Below are 19002 nucleotides of genomic sequence, written 5' to 3' on the forward strand. Positions count from 1 at the left end.
ATTGGGAGGGTCCACCCCTCCCATCCGTGGACCACCAGTCCACTTGCTTCACACGCCCCCCGTGATGGGTGGGCGGAGCATACATGGCAGCCCCCGGTTGCTCAGACCCACAACCGCCTTTCGGTTAACGGGGCGCCATCGTTCTTCCAGGGGACACGCTAAAACATCCCTGGGTATCCTGGCTTAGCACCCCGCGGTGCTGCTGCATGATGTACCCCTTGGTACGTGCAGACCCTGGATCGCCCTGTAACTCCTCCACAGCCTTGGGAGTGGCCACCGTCACTACCAGGGCCCCCCCACCAAGGGAGACCTATTTCCTTCCAACCTGCTGCAGCCAAAGCTTCCCCTAGGCCCAGTCTATTCGCAACCCGCAGCTGCCAAGGCATCACCAAGGGCAAGTAAAATCCATGCCTAGAGTGGAGAGGTGCACCCATCACCCTCCATAACCCTGTTGATTTGGCGTGTAAAGGCCATGCCTGATGAAGCCAAAGCCTCTTTGCTCAGTGAACTTGCGCATGGCGCTATTGACACCTCACTGGCTTCTCCAGAGCGGGCTCCTAGCCAAGGTAGCCTATTACTTACAACCTGCTGCAGCCAAAGCTTCCCCTAAGTCCAGTAGGCAAAGTTCCATGCTTCAACTAGAGAGGTGTACTCCATCTCCCTCCCGGCACCCTGTGGATTTGGCATGAATAAGACCTTTCCTGATGAAGCCAAAACCAAATATGCCTTTTAACAAACAACATGCTGATAACTGGGCTTCCCCAGGTCCAGCCAAACCAGTCTTAGCCCATGCAGGCCCGGAGCCGGCATGCCACCTCAGGCAAGTGCCCCCATTCTATCAAAACTCCCCGTGGATTTTGACTTATGTGACCCAAAACCTAACATAGGCGTTGGTCCAATGTTACCTTTGCATGGCTGAAGAACAATACCTATGACAAGCCACTCCTGCCAGGAAGTGCCCGCGGGTGGAGGTAAGAGTAGACAAAACCGCTCTACTTCCTCTTACCTCAGTTATCGGAGTCTAGACCTAGTCGGAGTATTACCATCACCTTCCGACAGTCAGCACCCTATGTGAAGCCTAGCCCTCCCAAAGTTCTGACAACCTACCAGCGAGCAGACAGGACAGCGTGACCCAGGGGGGGGAACCAAAGCATAAATCCTCACTATGTTAATACTGGGAATGCCAGTGGTACTCCTGCTGCTTAGCAGCCCAAATATGCCTCCTAGGAGTTTGCCCCAAACATATGGACCCAATCGCCCCCGTGGGAAGGCCACTTCCACAGCCTGCATAGCTGCCAGGCAGTGCTAAAGGGCGGGAGAAGTCACCCCCTACCGTTACTCACTATGAATGTCCCAGTATGTCGAACTAAAGGACAGGCTATTAAGTGAGCTGAAGCTGCCCTTGAAACCAGGGGCCGATCCAAGCCCCTCTAAGTTCTGCTGCATCACCTGCCTGTTAACACGAATCCCCAGGGCAGACCCCGGCCTCTAACCCATGCTTGGCCATGCCTGAGCTGAAGACACCTATGAAAAGCGGGACAACAGGCTGACCACCAGCAATGCATTCTGGATTTTCCTGACACAGCCAAGAAACATGCGCATCACTAAAGCAACTGGCACCATGCCATAAAAGTATCAATTCAGCCATCTATGACTGCAAAATGTGCTCTGTGGCGATCCGTATTAGTGTTCCCTCCCAAACCAGCCGCCCTAACCAGGCAACCCGCACCCTCTTGGCACTGGCACACTCCCACCGCAACAGCCCTAGAGTGCCTGGTCGAGTGTGGCCACAACCTACGTTTTAACACTGACGTTATATCGGGGTATGATGACACTCAACTAACTCTACTGCTGATTGTCCATTGCACCATCGCAAGTATGTCTTTGCCTACTCAGTGGCTGGATGTAAAGTTAGATGACATAGGCAACCCAGTCCCGGGCGAACATAGCAGCTTTACAGTTTCTGGTGCTGTCGACCGTACCTGTAGCAAGATGAACCGAATGCAATTCTCTTGCTCCTGTTGAGCACGAAATCCACAACACTTTCTCCCCATGGTTCAATACCTTAATGCTGCTCATCCTTTCCTAGCACAATGTTGCCAATTCTATGTTCTGCAATGGCACTACTTCGCAGCCTGCACCATTCTGCCAGTGCCGAAAAGACCTTTGTCCTGCTGCCTGGCCTAAGCAATCTTGTCCTGTTCTAGGCGCACCCGCTTCAGCCCTAGAGCAAACAATTCACCAGTAACCCCAAACTGGCCCTGATGCGAATCAAACCATGCCAAGGCACACAGGTGTGTGTAATAACTAATAGCAGGTCTAACAGCGTCAACAAGCCTCCTCAGCTTACAATAGGCGAGATGGAGTAAGGGTTTCCAGTGAGAATAAGATGACAGCAAACACAGCGAGGGGAAGCGGCCGAAGACCTGCCCCAAGATTCTTCGAAATCCTCCCACCGAATGATGTGGGAGCTCGCCACCAACCTCTGTCCAAGACTGCCAACCCCACAGTAGTTGGACCCCTATTGCTCCACGGATTGGAGGGGGGGGGAGGGGCAGTCCTGCCTGAAGATGTGTGTAGTGGAGGACAGGCGTCCTACAGTACCTATAGTTGGGTTCAAACGAGTACCTGCTGTGTTTAATACTAATAACAGTAGTAGGAACTCAATCAGCACAGGGCTGGTTGCCCCCTTGTCTTACAACCGTGTGCGACTCACAGGGGGATTAACGGAATGCTAACCCCAGTCAGACACAGAAAAACCCACCACGTGGCCGTGCCCAAAAAACCACCATCCTGCATCAAACCGACCCAATGGAAAGACAACAAGCGCCTAACGCTCTACACCCGCGGATGACCCCGGAAATAACCAATCGTTAACGATCGAGTAAATAACAACGGACATCCTTTCAGCATCTGAAGGCCTAGCCCTTCCGAAGTAACCTGGGAGCCCAACGCCAGGCGTCAGAACAGGCCTCGGCACCTGTGGCGTGTGTGATCTTTGCCCACTACCGTGAGAGCCAGGGCCCCCGTTGCATATATATATATATTTTTTTGTTTTTTTTGATTGCTGAAGCACACGTAAACCACCCTAGCTGTTCTTTGCTGCTGGGTCATCCTACCCTCAGGAGCCTTAAAGAACGACCAAGTAACATTAACACTCACTCAACCTAGGCATAACTCTTTGCTTAGCCTAGGTGCTGGATGCAAAATGACACCCCCCTCTGCTCCCGACCATAGCGGTGAAGTGTCCCAGGAGTGCTCGGCTAATATAAAAGACTTCAACAGAACCGAGGGAGCCCTGCGCAGCTACAAGTGTTATCCAGAGTAAAACTGGACTGCAGGGCTACCCAGCATGCTCCGGCACTGGCTGTGGCATACAGACCGGCCACCAACACACCGCGCATTTAACAGGTACACATAACATCTTGTCATTGAAGCGCTGCAAGCGTGGCAATCGAACTAGGAGAGCTTACCCGCCTCTATTTCCCTTGACTCCAAGTATGACAAATGAGGCAATCCAGTCCCCCGCCCCCCTCCAAGGCTAGAAGGATGGCTTGGGCAGGAGGGAAGCTGCCTGTAGCCGACAAACCAAATTCCACCACAAGGAAGCACACAGGTACTGCGAAAATGTGTACCCTTACCATCAACAGGAGCCAACAAAAGACCGTCGTGATAGCCCTAGTGGTATCGGTTCTACTGCCGCACTCATAAAATACCGGGCACTCAAATTGAAGCCCCCCCCCCCTCCTGTAAACTCATGCAAAAGCTGTTGGGTTGGCACTGGGCAGCGTGCCCACAATCAGTTAATGTCAACTGTCCTGCCGTTACTACTGGAGTCTAGGGGCAGACCTGGGGTTGCATGCTGTGTTTACAAACAGATAGACATACTGCACGTTTCAAGTGTGCCCAGGGTGTGTCACTGTGGCTTATATGTGGCAGGGGAGAAATATGCATGGGTCCCCCCCTGGAGTATTGACTACCCAATAGTAGATCCAATATAATGCAAGTCTCTGTTGTTCCTACATTGTCTTGAAAACACCTGAGACTGCCCTACGTGGAGGTGCGCACATGCTGTCCAGGTATGGCGCGTTGCACATGGTCGCCAGGATTTTACGATGGGCCCACATCTTTGCTGACACTGCACTGTGTCAAAATTATCCCAAGACGGGTGCTGACCTAGGCAGATTACCCCTCTCGCCTCACCTGTGAGGATTGCACAGCCAAGCTAGTCCTGCTGTGCTGCCCGGAGGACACGGTTGACAATCTCTGCAATGGCACCCTGCACATTTAAGAAACGCACCCCCATCGCATTGATCTGGGATTGGCAGCAAGATGACAGACATCACATCAACACCAGATAATATAGTTGAACTAACCGCCTATTGTGGAGAGAAATGCACGCGGCCAAGGGGCACAACACACCTCAAATCAATCAAAACACTGAAACATAACCGGGGTGCAGGGCAGGAGCGTATTGCACCCGCCACCCATCAAACCGGTACCTCAGGCCACACGCGCTCTGGCGACCGGTGTTATCAGAAACAAGGTACAATCTCACCTGGATAAAACTGTGACCATAATTGATCTCACATGATTGCGGTTAGGCTTTCATGTGTCCGCTTGTGTGAAGTGCACTCTGAACTTGGACCTGGCGATTGCCTGAAACTCCTTAGACCTCCTTCCATCTGCCAGCTCACGGTCATGGGGCATCACTGACCGTGAATCCTGGAATGCTATAAATCTAGACCCCGTCGATAATACCCAATGGTGCCACTGTACAGTCGGTGAACTTGATAGAGAGTCCTGACGCATCTAGCAATATACCGGAGGATCCGGCGTGCGCGGGGCGCTGTACATGAGCCCCGAGTTTACAGTACCTATTCCGCCAAGGGGGTATGAGAGATTTGCCCATGCTCAGAGGATGTGGACACGACCGTGAGGCTCGATCCCTGGTTTCCTGCGCCATAGTCAGCAGTATGAGCCCCGGAGCACTGCGCAACCCAGGCGCTCCACACCCCCCACTGCCGTGCGTTGCACCTCCCCCCGGGAGGCCTGGCAACCGTGAGCAGCCGGGAAAGCGCCACCCCGCAGCCCACAGCAATGTGGCCTCTCGGCGCCCGGCATGCCTACTGTAAAGATTACTGTTACAATGACTCCCCGACGCAGGGAGCGGGCAACACGGCGTAATAGCGCGGGCTCGACCCGAGGATAGGCGCGCTGTACCTGAGCACCGTATTTACATTCAACTACAGATACGGGGATATTAAGTGATTGGCCCAGGGGTGGTCGCGACCTCGAGGCTCGCTCCCTGGCGTACAGTGCGAGGTCGCTGTACCTACCAGCCGCTAGGCCTGGGGGAGGGGTGTGACCCTGGGGCACCCGTAGCTAGCATGAATAATGCAGTATTGTGCAAGCCTGCAGCCTTGAAGACCAGGCAGTCTCCCCCCCCCCCCCCAGGTGCTACCCGGCCCGACCCGACCCTGCTGAACATCGAGTTCGGCCAGGATCGCGTGCAGCAGGGCGGCTGGCCACGGCATGGTGAGGTGGCACCCTGTTGTGCTATATGCTGTTTGAAGTATGAATTTACTTTCAGTGGTCTAGTTCCTGCTCTTATAATGACTTAACTACTGAATGTCAATTTGATCATTATAGCCCAACCTTGACAATTCTTGGCTTATCCCTCATGGCTAGCAGCCCCCTTCAAATCAATATCCCTTTATTAGTGCAACATAGCTAGGCCCGCATAAACATGTGGATCCTACAAACCTCTTCCCCGAACACACCTTTACACAACCTTTCCTATTTTAGTTTGAATCGAATACAACTTATTTTGTAAACCATGTGATGTGGTTCCTTTTACCTACTTTCCCAAAGTGTAGTAACTCATCAGTGGCCTCCCCACTCTGCACCTCATGGTGAATGACTGGTCCTTGCGTCAGGACACGATGTGCAGTATAATTGGCTGCTCTGAACTGGAACTCGACTTGTTCCCGGGCCGCAGAGACTGAGAATCCTAATAAATGTGGGGCAGGATCCTAGGCACGCGCAAATAGATTTCTTTGTAAAGCGTTCGGATATGAGCGCACTTAAACTGAAACGTTGTACATGACCTCCCATGAAAGCGCTCCCTTTATCCTAGTACGCATCACGTTACAGCTTGGGCCTTGAACAAACATACCATGATCCAGGCATACTTAACCTGAATCGTGACCTATTGTTTCCTCGCGCTTGAAAAAAAATACCGTGATCCAGGCATGCCTAAACATGGATCGTGACCTTTGTTTCCTCGCGCTTTCATCACCTTTATCTCCCATCAATATATAGCGCGACTCGACCTGAAGGTATTGGTGCGCTGAACCGGAGCCCGTATTACATTGCACATTCAGGCAGGGGAGATAAGTGCTTAGCCCAAAGTAAGGATGTGGACGCGACCCCCAGGCTCGCACCCTGGTTTCATGCCACAAAGACGGCAGTATAAGCCTACACATGGCCGGGGCTGTAGGGTGCCACCCATGTGGGCGCAAGCTCGACCCGACAGTAATGGTGCGCCGGCCGGAGCACCGTGTATACATTACACATTGGGGCAGGGGAGATAAGTGATTAGCCCAAATAAACGGCTGTGGACGCGACCCCCGGCTCGAAACCCGGTTTCATGCCCCAAGTCAGCAGATTAGGCCTTAACATGCCCGGTGCTGTAGGGTGCCCCCCCCCCACGTGGCGCGAACTCGACCCGGAGGTATAGGAGAGCTGGGCCGGGGCACCGTATTTACATTACACATTCGGGCAGGGGATAGAGGTAAGTAACCCAAATTACAGGTTGTGGACGCGACCCTCAGGCTCGAACCTGTGCCCTGCAGCGAAGACCGGACTGCGTAGACTCTGCCCGAAGTAGCTTCCAGACAGAGCCTCGGCACCCCCCCGCCCGCCCCCAGATACCCCTCCGGGCTAAAATACTCCAGGGCCGGAGACGTGGTCCCGCGGGGGGGGGGGGGGGGCTCGCGCTGCTTACTCCTACAAAGGCCCCCAGCTGTTGCTGCCCTTTGAGTCTCACCTCGCCCCCTGGAAATGTATAGCTTGTGCAAAACCGTGTGAATATCCCCTGGCTGCCGCGCTTCACGCAGAAGCCAAACCCCCGGCGCAACCTTGTGCTCTGCCCCTGAGACGGCTTGTGATCTCCTACGAGACCCGGACCTGCCTACACTCCAGGTAGCCCTCCCTGCCGCAGCTGCACTGGACTGCGCAGAGAGGCCTTAGATGCACGGGGCGGGTGACAAGAAACAGCGAGCCTGGGCACAGTAAAGGTATCTGCCGAGGAGACGACACTGAGGGGAGGGAGTTAAACACCCTGGAACCAAACGCTCCCAACCCGAGCGCGCTCGAGGCCTCCCGCAGGAGCAACCTCAATATTTAAATATCGATGTGGACATCGAGGGGCACGGGGCACAGGGCCGGGGCACTAACCCCCTCTTACTCTACTCTCACCTCGCGACACGCGACCCACAGGATTCTGCCCCTCAACGTCCACATCCGACAGCGCGACCGACAACCACAAGGCGAACGAGCGGACAAGAGGACGAGGAGGGGGCGGAGATAGTATATGTACCCCTGTCTCCTCCCCGCCCTCGCCGGAAACCGCTATCTGTTGGGGTCTCCCCCGGACTAGCCCAGGGACTCGACCTCCCACCCCTGTGCCTTCCTGTGGCACTAAGGCGGCCGCCCTCCAAGGGGCGGGCCGCTGCGCAACCCCCCCCCCCCCCCCCCCCCCCGCAGCCTTACAATGGATGCACTCGCAGAACTCTCCTAGTAGGCATCTAATCTGGCCAGCGGAAGGCAGAGGTGACACCTTCCGGGCTCCCACAGTGCACCTCGTTCCTTCGCTGCCGAACGCGCTCGCGTGTCACTAATGACTGATTTATGGCACGCGCTGGGCTCTCACTGCTGAAGCACGTGCAACACTCAGAATGATTCGTTTGACGTCATGCACTTCAGTAGGCAGTTAAAGAGCGCCCTTCGTTCTGGTAGAATAGCCCAGGGGGTTACACGCCGGCTGCAGAGTTCTGCTTCACCTCAGGGCCATCGTTTAAAGTCTCATTGTTGACCAGAGCATCTCAAGAGCAGGGTGTCGGACACAGGACCATACCAAGGTCTGGGGGTAAACAAAACAAACGTGACGAGGAGGGAGGGGCGAAACCAACATGTAATCGGGACAGCGCTATATAACACATATTGCAGTCTTATTTTTGATTGCAAATATTTGTTACATTACACACATTTGGAGATACGGAGACCCCAATGATAAAACTTTTGGTCACGTGCAAAAACGGGGATTAAATCTCAGACGTGCCGGTGCCGAGGCCAAGAACAGAGTGATCGTAAGAGTGCTTTCTCGAAATGGGAGGTGGGTGCGAGCCTGTGGGTAGCAGCAGACTGCCTGTTCCCACGCTCCAGCGTCCAAAAATAGCAAAATGTGCCTTCCAACATTGGACTGGACGGACTTTTGAGAGAAAAATCAACAACTTGCATTTACCAAATATAGGGCTACACGTCAGGGTTGTCTTGATAAGGAGGGAAATGTGTGCAGATCTGGGAAGCTACGTGGAGCTTTCTAGAGACATGCCCGCTTCCCACGGTAATAATATTCAAAGGACGGATATCATGTATGTTTTATTACCAGTACCTGCCCAGTGCCCACACGGCTCTTAAGCAACGGTTTACAATGGGAATGGTTGCTTGGTTCATGGACATCTTAAGGGTTTTGGCGGCCTTGTAGCCAAACGTATTTTTGGGGGCACCTATTCGGATCCCTTTGAATTTATGATCCAATATTAGCTCTTTCTTGCCCTCTCTGGCCAGGTCGCTGTCAGTGCACCGGCAAAATCGTCCAAACTCCACAAGTGTTTACATCTAACATTCAAGGACAGTGACGTGGGTTTTCGGTATTGTCACACAGCAGCAGCAGCTCACTGATATTTTGCTGCAAGCAGTCTCCCTGACACCCTGCCATTTCTCATATCTCAGGTCCTGTTTTGATCTAAAAGAAACTTTTTATAGATGTTGCAAGAAGCGCAAACATACACTTTCTCTGAAAATTTTGTAATAGAAAATCATACATCACCCGCATTAACTAATATATTAAAGGAAACGATATTTTAAAAACATCTATTTAATAATTATTCACGGTCATCAGGACAAGGCTCTCTGCAGAACAGAGTTGGCTCTATCAGGGGTCCCCTGAAAGTCTGGCGCCCTGGGCCAGAGCCCCCTTTGCCCAGGCCTAAAACGTCTCTGGCTCAGTTGGAACCTATTCCTGGGTCATCATCAAGCCAGGTCTTAGCACGTGTTAACCGCTCTCTTTCCTTCACTCACTCTGTGTTTATGAGCAAAGGGTAAAGGTCAGAGTGAGCATGTCAAGATTCAGGAGGAGACAGGTCTAGGCTCGAGTGCCCCTGCAGTCTGTGGATATCCACGCACCGGCACCGGAGGGGTGTCCCTGGACCCGACAACCAAAGGGCGGGTGCCCCGAGGACATGCCCTGGTGCTACAAGATGAGACGGCAAACTCTGAGGTGGCAAGCAGGGGTGGCTTTCGTATGTTTCAGCGTCAGCTAAATACGGCGGGGTTCAGATGCCGTGGCACGTAAAGCAGGTGTGGCGAGGGGGTCCCTCACCCCTCCGGGGTGGGGGGAGGCAACCATTGGGGTCCCCCTACCCCCTAGTCAGACGAGGGCAAATGCATATCAGTAATTTATAGGAAACGCAGGGGACGGGGGGTGGGGCTCATCCCAATCTCGGGGGTGGGGGTCATTTTGAGTTACGCCACTGTATATTAATTGTCGGGTGTGACCAGTATGGGGCACAGGTGGGCATAGGCTGGCATTGGGCATTGCTTCCTGTTGTCTCTGGCCCCTTAGGTTTCTGTTTAGGATTACAGAGTGTGAGTGAGGCAGTCAGGTCGCAAACCCTATTCCTAATGGTCTCTGCCGGCAGGAGACTGTAATGTAATTGCAGGGCACAGAACGAGACCAGCCCATGCACGGGGTTCCCTATCCCAGTGACGAGAAAGGAGTCCAAAAGGAACGCATGTATTGAATATCCAGAATGACGTCCGGTGGATTCAGAGCATGGGAATGAGTTAAACCCGTTGCCTTCTTGCAAGCTCATGTTCCCGCCCACTTTACAAGCCCATTAAAGGTGTTTTCATTTTCTGTGGGAAAGTGTTGTCCCTTTTGTGCCTCCAAAACCTGGACAAATTCCAAGTAATGTAGAGGGCAGCATATCAAGAGCTCTCCAAAAATGAGACAGGCCTGGTAGCTCGCGCCCAAAGCCACTCTTTGGGCGAGTGGATGCACAGTGCTTCCAGCGGGGAGGTGTAAACTAGGTGGAGGCCAAGACGGGAAGTGTAAGGGGTGCCGACAGCAGGGGGAGGGGAAAAAGGGGGGGGGGGGGGCGAGAATAATCGAAAGTTAGTGAGCGAGGGCAGAGCGAATGAGTGGCACAGAGGTCGAGGGTAAGGATGTGACCTCAGTGGAAGGATGGGGATCTTGAGGGGCGCAGGCAGCCCTGGAAGAGAGAAGGGGCACGGACAGTGGGCGAAGGGACACAGGGAAGTTGGTTGGACAGGGTGGTACAGGGAGGACGGAGGAAAGGAGAGAGGCTCAGTGGTGCCGTAGGGCCGAGAGAGGAAAGTAAGGGAAGGCGGATGCCACTAGGGCAAAGGCACACGGGCGAGTAGAATGGCACAGGGCTAGGGACAAGATTGTAGGCTTGGGGTGAGGCAAAGAGAGGGGCACAAAGAGAGGACAGAGGGGAGGCCGCAGAACAGGGGAAGGAGGGAGTTCTCCGGAGGGGGGGGGGAGGCAGAATAAAATGAGCGAGTTACGTGGCTGGGGTGCGAGGGGAGAGATAAAACCTACATGAAAAGAGAGGGTGTGCTGGGACAGAGAGAGGCTTTGACAGAGACGGGGGCCACGTGAGAGCCAGGGAAAGGAGAGGGGCTCGGGTCAGACGGAAAGGCACGCGCGCGAGGGTGCAGTCTAGATTAAAGGAAGGGACAGGAGGGGGTGCGAGACGGGGAGGAGGGGGGGGGGGCAAGAAGAAGGGTCCCAAGCAGGAGCAAAGAGCAGCGCCTTGGACCTGTCAAGTAGAAGGGAACTCAAGAAAGGGCCCAGGAGAGCAGGCGACGGGGCAGGAACGAAGAGGGCCAGCGTGACCGGAGGCACCGGGCATCGGGTGGTGGCATCGGGTGTCCTCAGGCAAGAATTCTACAGCTGATGATACTTTTAAAAGCTGTGGTGGAGGGGTGCTGTTGGGAACTGACCACTTACTGACCCACGCTAGGTGAGGGTTACAGTGTGCTGGAGAGTTTCCGTTCTGTGCCGGGTGGGGGAGGGGGCTACGGTGCTCGGGGCAGGGCATTCTCTGCACTCTCACCCAAGCCTCCGGCTTCTGATGGCCGCTCGAGGTGTGAGTGTTGTGTGAAGATGCCACGGAGGCTTTTCAAGGGAGGCTTGGGTCAAAGCTTTTTTTTTGCAAAAACAATTTTTATTATATAACACAGGTACAGTTGCCAAATGTAGTGATCAACATATCCGCGGTCTTCTTCCAGTAATAAACACCAGTGCATAATACAGTAGAGACCACTTTCAACTATCAGCGCACTGTCCCCAACATTCCCCAAGGCAGACAATCCCTCCCCCCACCCACATGTCAGTGTACCAGAGTCACAGGTACCGGGATAAGTTGATCGCGTAGTTAGCCGTTGGCGCGGCCGTGGGCCATTCCCCACCCCCATGGTCAGGTGCCAAGCAGAGCGGAGAAGGAAGCCCCCCCACCCTCAAGCGTGATCCATCAGCTGCCTCTCCGCCGCTACGCCGCTGCCTGTGGCTCTAGCGCTTTAGCACCCTCCCCCGCATCTGTGCCCCACCCCCGGAGGTCAGCCACTAGTGCCTCCCATGCATGTGCCACGGCTAACGCCTTGTCATCGTTGCTCCGCAGCGCTAACTGCAACCGAAGCGTACTCTCGCTACCCGCCCATTTTGTAAAGGCAGCTCTCCACCTCGCAAAGCTGGGACCAGTTCTCGTTTTCCAGTGCAGGGTAATTTCTCTTTTAGCCATTACCAGCCCTAAGTCGCAAAACTTGCTCGTGACTTTCGTGCGCGGTGTGTGGGGAAACCATAGCAGCAAACAAACTCCCATTTCCACCCCCAGTTCCCGCCCCGTCACCTGGGTCAAGCAATCAATGACCTCCCCCCAGTAGCAGCTCAGAACGCCACAGGACCAGAACATGTGCTTAAAGTCAGCTCCCTCCTCCCCACAGCGAGGGCACTGCGGAGTGGGACCCCCAAAATATTGAAATAGTTTAGCTGGCGTCAGATATGCCCTATGCAAGATGAAGTATTGCACCAATTGAAACCTGGCATTACGCGTGCTCTTCCAGGCCCATCTCTGCAATGTGGGCCACGTCAAGTCCGGAATGGGCTTCCCGACGTCCCGTTCCCATTTAACCTTCAGTGCACTCAAAGGGGCTAGATGTTCCGTCGCCATTCTCCGATATAGGCACGTAATGGCCTTGATTGTGCCCGCCGCCATGACCACATACTGACAGCCGGCAGCGGTTCAGAGAGTCCCGAATTCCAGTGTTTTTGTAGAGCTGCCACCAGGGCCGCGTGGAGTAGATAGTCTCCCCTCGGGATCCCGAAGGAGTCCTGCAGTTCCTGGAATGGCTGAAGCACTCCATTGAGGTATAAGTCCCTCACCATCTGTATCCCTAGGTCTTCCCACTGAGCCAGCCCCGACCAATCTCCGCCGTGAGGGAGGGCCGTGCACATCCCCAAAGGGATCTCCGGGGCGTAGGGGTGAACAGTGCCGGCCCTCCGCAGGCTGCGGTTCCAACACAACCGGAGCGTTCGTTCCTCAAGCGTCAGTTGTGACAGCTCCAGCCGCTGCTGGAAGACAATAAAAGAAAGGACGTGTCGCGGGATCACCCTGCCCCGTGGGTCTTCGGGGCCCCTAAACTCCCTCGCCACTGCCTGCGTGAGCCATTGCATCTGGGCAGCCAAATAATACCATTCGAAGTCGGGCACAGCAAGCCCTCCCTCGGCTCTAGGCCGTCGCAGCGTGGCTAGCGCCACCCGTCGCCTGCCAGATCCCCAGATAAAACCCGTGACCATGGCTGTGAGCCTGCGGAAGACCGACACCGGAGGCTTGGGTCAAAGCTATGGATGATGACACTGTTTTGAAGGGGGTTGTTCACTTGATACACAGTAGAATGAGGAGAGAGAGCACTTTACCTGAAGGAGTGAGAGCGTTTTTGAAGGTGGTGGTTGAGCTATCCGTGAATGGTGATGGGTGGATAATGCAGCAGGGGCGCTTTGTCCCACCCTCTGGTTTGCGGGCCAGATTGATTAGTTTGGCACAAGAAGGTCACCTGGGGAGAACTCTCACCATTAAGCGGCTGAGAGAGTATTATTGGTGGCCCTTTCTGGATATTCAGGTCAAGGATTGGGTGGTGAGGTGTGAGGCTTGTAAGGATTCAGAGAAACGCCTGAGGGTGGTTTCGGGATATCCGAAGAGCCCCAACACGTTTCACAGGCCGAGAAGGTTCGGGAGAAGGAATGTCTTGATTTTATTGGACCGTTTGGTTTTCTGCCTGATCATGAGACATGTGCAGCTGTTCTGGTTGATGCTAAACCTAAGTGGGTTGAGGCTGTGTTGATCAGGTGTCTCACCACTTCCTCCACCGTTGGGGTTATGAGCGGTGTGTTTAAGAGAGAAGGTTTTCCATCTGTACTCCTTACTGACAATGGGACCCAATTAACATCTTTAGAGATGAACACATTTTTGGATACTGTGGGGGTCAAACACACCTGTTGCTCTTTATACAACCCACAGGGCAACGGTTTAGTTGAGAGAGTCAACAGACTGGTGAAAGGCACGATGCAACTGGCACTTGGTGCTGGTTTGTCAGTGGCACTGTCAGTGAAATGTTGTGGGCCTATCACACTACCACCAATAGCAGTTCCGGCAAAAAGCCTGTTGAAATGATGCATGGCAGAGCTCCTGGTACCAAATTAGTGCCGTCATGGATGTGTCAGAAACCACTCTAAGCTCTCAAGACTAAGGGTGCTAGTGCTACGCGGAGCGGGTGTAGGTGCTTCATTGATGTGGGTGATTTGGCCAAAGTAAGCATGGGTGGTAGCGGCAAATTTTTGAGCAAGTTCAGAGGGCCCTCAGAGTCAAAGCGGTGGGAGGAAATTGGGTCAAACTGGAAAATGACCAAACGTGGAATTTGCGGCGTGATGCACTTTATCACAAATTGGGTGATGCTTCCGAGGAAGCATTTGAGTGAGATGTCTTGGCAGATTTGCGTCCGCCTTGGCTTTTGATGAGTGATAGTGAATTCCCTGGGGGCCCGTTGCATTGCAGTTCTGGAGGAACTCAAGGTGCTGTGTCTGATCTTGAGATCGTAAGGGGAGTAGATGTGTCTGCGGGTCACCTCGAGTTACTAGAGAGGTAAGGGAGAGAAGAGCTCCAGCCTAGTTCGGTGACCATGTTCAACAATGTTTTTGTGCTTTCTTTTCCTGCTCTTTACATTCCTCTTCCACCCCGTTTTCCGGTCACGAACATTTATTTTTGCTGCTAGGTGCTTACCAGTGGGTGGGTCTCCTGTGGGTTGTTTCATTTCCCTTTCTGTTTTGTTTTTATATAAGATGGGAAGATGTGTTGTGTTGTGCTTAGGCCTCTCCAGCCTTTGTTATGTACGTGTGTTCCATCATGATGTCATGCTTCTTGGGGGGGGAACAGCCATTACAACGCGGTTTTTACCACGCGCAGCTTTTACATCGCATGCGTTACAACGCATGCGATGTTACAACGCTATGCCATTACAACGCAAGTCTTTACATCGACTTGCGCTAGATGGCGTGCTAACATTACAAATAGTGTAGTTTACTATCCCAACACCTTCCCTACTGTTAAGTGGACTGGAGTTGGAATAGTAAATTACACTTTTCTAATGTTAGCACGCCATCTAGCGCAAGTCGATGTAAAGACTTGCGTTGTAATGGCATAGCGTTGTAACATCGCATGCGTTGTAACACATGCAATGTAACTGCACGCGTTGTAATAACACGCGTTGTAATGTCATACATCCTTCTTGGGGTGATGGTTTGGCAGTTAGGTCCAGCTGTGTCTGGCGAAGCTGGTGTGGGGTTTTATCTCTGCCTCATTAAACCTTCTTCTGTCAAAAGAACCGTGGTGATGTCGTGTTTACACATTACAACAATTAGACACTGCACTCTCGCGTCAGCCTGGACCGGATACCAGGGGCTGTGCTGGCGCACACCGGTCCCTATTCCAGGGAAGACCAGGGTGCCCACCTGTCAGAGGGGCCTGCTAGAAACCTTCCACGCACAACTCAGCTAGTTATGTATAAGTCAGTCGCTCAAGCATTCCAAGGGGCTTGGCTGCCAAGATGAAGGCACTGGTCTGGGCTCTGAGAAACTCTCTGCAACATCGTGTGAAGACTAGAGAACAAGAGATGTAGGAAAGATGCCCGCCAGGCATTCTCCCATGTGCTCCAACGGAGCGGAGTGCCCCCCCAAAGGACAGCTGCCGGCCCCCTTTCTCATCTTCGTGAAAGAATCAAGGCTTTGCTCTCTCACACAGCGCCCACCAGCAGCCAGCAGGGGCTCTCTCTGTCACTGCCTCTTTGGTGCACTTCCCTCACTTCCCTGCAGGCGGCGGTATCCGTGCCCTACTCCGTCCACACCTCCTAAGCACCGGAATGACACCTCTTTATAGTACAGCCCTCTGTAGCTATGCAGGTGGTACGTAGGCATGGGTCAAATGTGCATAATGTCTTACGCGAAATGCCCCCCAAAGTATGCAAAACTAGGCATGATTAGGCGGCTCTGGCATTCTGTATGATTTTTTTTTGTGCAAAAGAGTTCCCACATTCATTTTTGGTGTAAAGAGGTACATTAATCCTGAAAATGGTGCAAAATGCGCATGACACGAACAACAGCCACTCCCATCCGGTTCATTTACGTTCTTCCTGGGGTCTCACAACAGGATGTTTGCGCGAATGAAGTCTCAATTATGCAACATAGCCTAAGGGTGTAACATAACAACCGTAACCTGCAATGCCGACAATTACGTGAGATCGCGCCGGTGTAGTTTAAATTTCACATGGGCCTGGCCCTAAGTCTTCACACACATGAGTAGGCGCATTACCAGCCTGTGAGGGAAGCAGAGACACATCAAGTGAGTCTGTGCTTATAGATATTTTCTTCTCATTTTAATAAACTCAGGTACAGGAAAACGGCCAATACCGAGGGGAAGCCAACACGTTTCACCTGTGGGACTTTACCAAGGCTGCAACAGAACCATATTATACCCACCAGTGTTATAAATCAGAACATAACAAAAAGGCGGGCACAAGAGCACATGCACATTTTGCCAAGAACATGTGGCAGATATTTACCAGGGTAAATAGAAGGAAAGACTGGGTCAAACCTCTGCTTTTTGAATGCCCATGAACAGCCAGTTGCAGGATAGGGAAAAGTAACACTATATCAAGAGTGCCAAGTATTGTGATGATGTAACGACATCTAATGTGCCAAGAACTGTAGTACAATTCTACCAAGAGTGCAAGGTGCTATGGAAATGAAGCGACACCTGATGTGTCGGTGATTGTAGTGCAATCGTTGACACACTTTGTAAGCGTCACTACAATGTCGCCTAGGCACATTTCATACCCCGTGGTAGCTTTCCTCCAGTGGATTCTGGGTCATGAGATGAATCTGTGGTTTTACTGTTCCAGGGTGGATGTGGTCCCAGTTGAGGGTGATCCCTACTTATATCTTGGTTGATTCAAGTTCTGTTTTGTTCTTGCCTCTTAGCCAGGGCAGCCAAAGCCACAGGGAGGGGGTACACTCTGCAATTTTCAATCTAGGGTGGATAAGGGCTACCTTCTCGGGGGTGGGGTGTGGGGATTCTCTACTCCATACCTCTGGGTGGATGGTTCCCACATGCCGGACACGCTCTGCCTCCACTAGAGGGAAGTTAAAGCCGCAGGGTCTGTGGTACAAAGCTGCCCTTCTTTGCCAGGATAGATAAGACCCCTCAAGTTGTAGGAGTTCTTTACAGCACCTTGTGTACTTACCCCAGTGTACAAAGGACCCCATGTGAAATTTTTGTGTGTGACCTCTTCCTGCCCTGTCCAAGGACACCTGTGGTTCCCTTCCTGCCCCAGTGAAGGTCCTGCCCTTGAGCCAGGCACACACAAGCCCTGGGTAGAGGGTGCACTTACCTGGGGTGTATGTCTACCAGGAGCACCAGGGTCTGCATGGTGATGACGTCGATCCTCTTGCAGTGGAAGCGCGCGACCTTCAGAACCTTCAGGTAAGTGAAGCAAAGGACCAGGAAGGACAGCAGGAAGCTGAGGGAGTGGAAGACCACAGTGAAGACCACGAAGGGGGCCCGCTCCCCCTGGCTGTGCAGGGTGCAAGAGGCGTAGAGCTGGTGGAACCCGACCCAGGAGAGGCAGAGGGCCACCACAGGGAATGTCACAGAGTGCACCCAGGTGTAGGCCAGGATGGCAGCGGCGTCCTTGTAGCGCATCTTGGACTGGTAGCTCAGCGGAAAGACCACAGCGATCCAGCGGTCTATGCTGAGGGCCGCCATGCTGAGCATGGAGTTGGTGGTCAAGAAGGTCTCCAGGAAGCCCACCATGAGACACAGGCCCTCGCCCCCCGGGGCATGCCCGTAGATGATGCCCGCCAGGGTCAGGGGCATGTTGAAAACTGTCATGAGCAGGTTGCAGAAGGTCAGATTGAGGATGAACAGGCCGGGCACCTGCTTGCGGATGTCGGCGCTGGCCAGGAAGCAGATCAGCACCAAGAGGTTGGACAGCAGCGCTGCGATGATCATCACCACGACCAGGAAGGAGGTGAGCGCTCCCCACAGGTCCATGGCGGGGGCTGTCACAGCATGTCCACGAAGTAGGCTCCAGGGCAGAGGGGTCTCAGGCCGTCACCCCTCCAGCCCCGGAGACACCGCTCCTGGCCTCCCGAGGTGGCAGACGCGGCCAGGGGTCTTTCCATTGGGGCCAAAGGAGAGAGACAGGGTACCAGGGACAAGGTCTCAGCTCCGGGGAGGCAGTCTGGTGAGAGGCGCCCTGAGCCCAGGGAGCACCAGGAGATGAGGCAGCCCCCCGTTTATGACTCCACCCGGGAGCTCAAGGTGCATAGACTGGACCCAAACGGATGAGAGACCCGCTCCACTTACAGGTGCCAGGAGCAGAGACTGCGAGCTGGGGAGGAGCGTTCGGCCGTGGGGCACCAGGGGACAGAGACTGTGCGCCAAGTGGACGAGGGACCTCCTAACTCAGGGAAACCACGAACCGAGACCGCATGCCTGGCCGACGAGACACTCCCCAACTTAGGGGCAGCAGAGAGCCTCTTCCAAAGATAATCATTCTTGTCTAGGCAATCGGGATCAGAGACGGCAGAAGAGACCCCCCTCCTCGGGCACTAGCAACAAAGTTGTCATTCCAGGCGGCGAGAGAGCCACGCGACTCAGGTGCTTAAGGAGTGGGGCAGGATCCCAGGAAAACTCAGGAGCACAATGTGCGCAGGATGCATGCCAGTCTCGACTCACGTGCTCACGGCAGGTTCATCCCCAGGAGGCAGGTGTGCCAGCTCCATGGCAGATACCCTCAGCACCTCGCTTCCACTGCAGTCCACCGCATCAGGAGTCAGTCAAGCGCCCTCAGACCAGCGGGCTCGACATCAAGGACCCCTCTCTCAAGGCTCCAGTGTTTACACCTTAGTCGTCCCAAGCTTTACTTCTCCATAAGTGCCACGTGCTTAGCTCCACAGCAGAGCAGACGCCTCTCCCGACGAGCACGGTAGGCGCAGGTCAGTAGGCTCCACTGAAGGTACCTTTCCCCGGGGTCGGCCGTAATCGGTCGAGGGGCTGCAGGGCTGGTATTCCTCCGCAC

General features: G+C 53.8%; 1 protein-coding gene across 1 annotated transcript in view; it reads right to left on the reverse strand.

The window, feature by feature from the left end:
- GPR26 (G protein-coupled receptor 26) overlaps window positions 1–18579 on the reverse strand; it is a 218354-nt gene extending 199775 nt beyond the window's left edge. Inside the window, exon 1 of the mRNA XM_085614551.1 lies at window positions 17311–18579. Within this exon, the coding sequence (XP_085470677.1) occupies window positions 17311–17972 (662 nt within the window). The 5' untranslated portion in view covers window positions 17973–18579. The remainder of the gene's footprint in view (window positions 1–17310) is intronic.
- Between the last annotated feature and the right edge of the window lie 423 nt (window positions 18580–19002).

Source organism: Triturus cristatus, chromosome 1_2 (genome assembly GCF_964204655.1).
Source record: "Triturus cristatus chromosome 1_2, aTriCri1.1, whole genome shotgun sequence".
In the NCBI taxonomy this organism is placed as follows: Eukaryota; Metazoa; Chordata; class Amphibia; order Caudata; family Salamandridae; genus Triturus; species Triturus cristatus.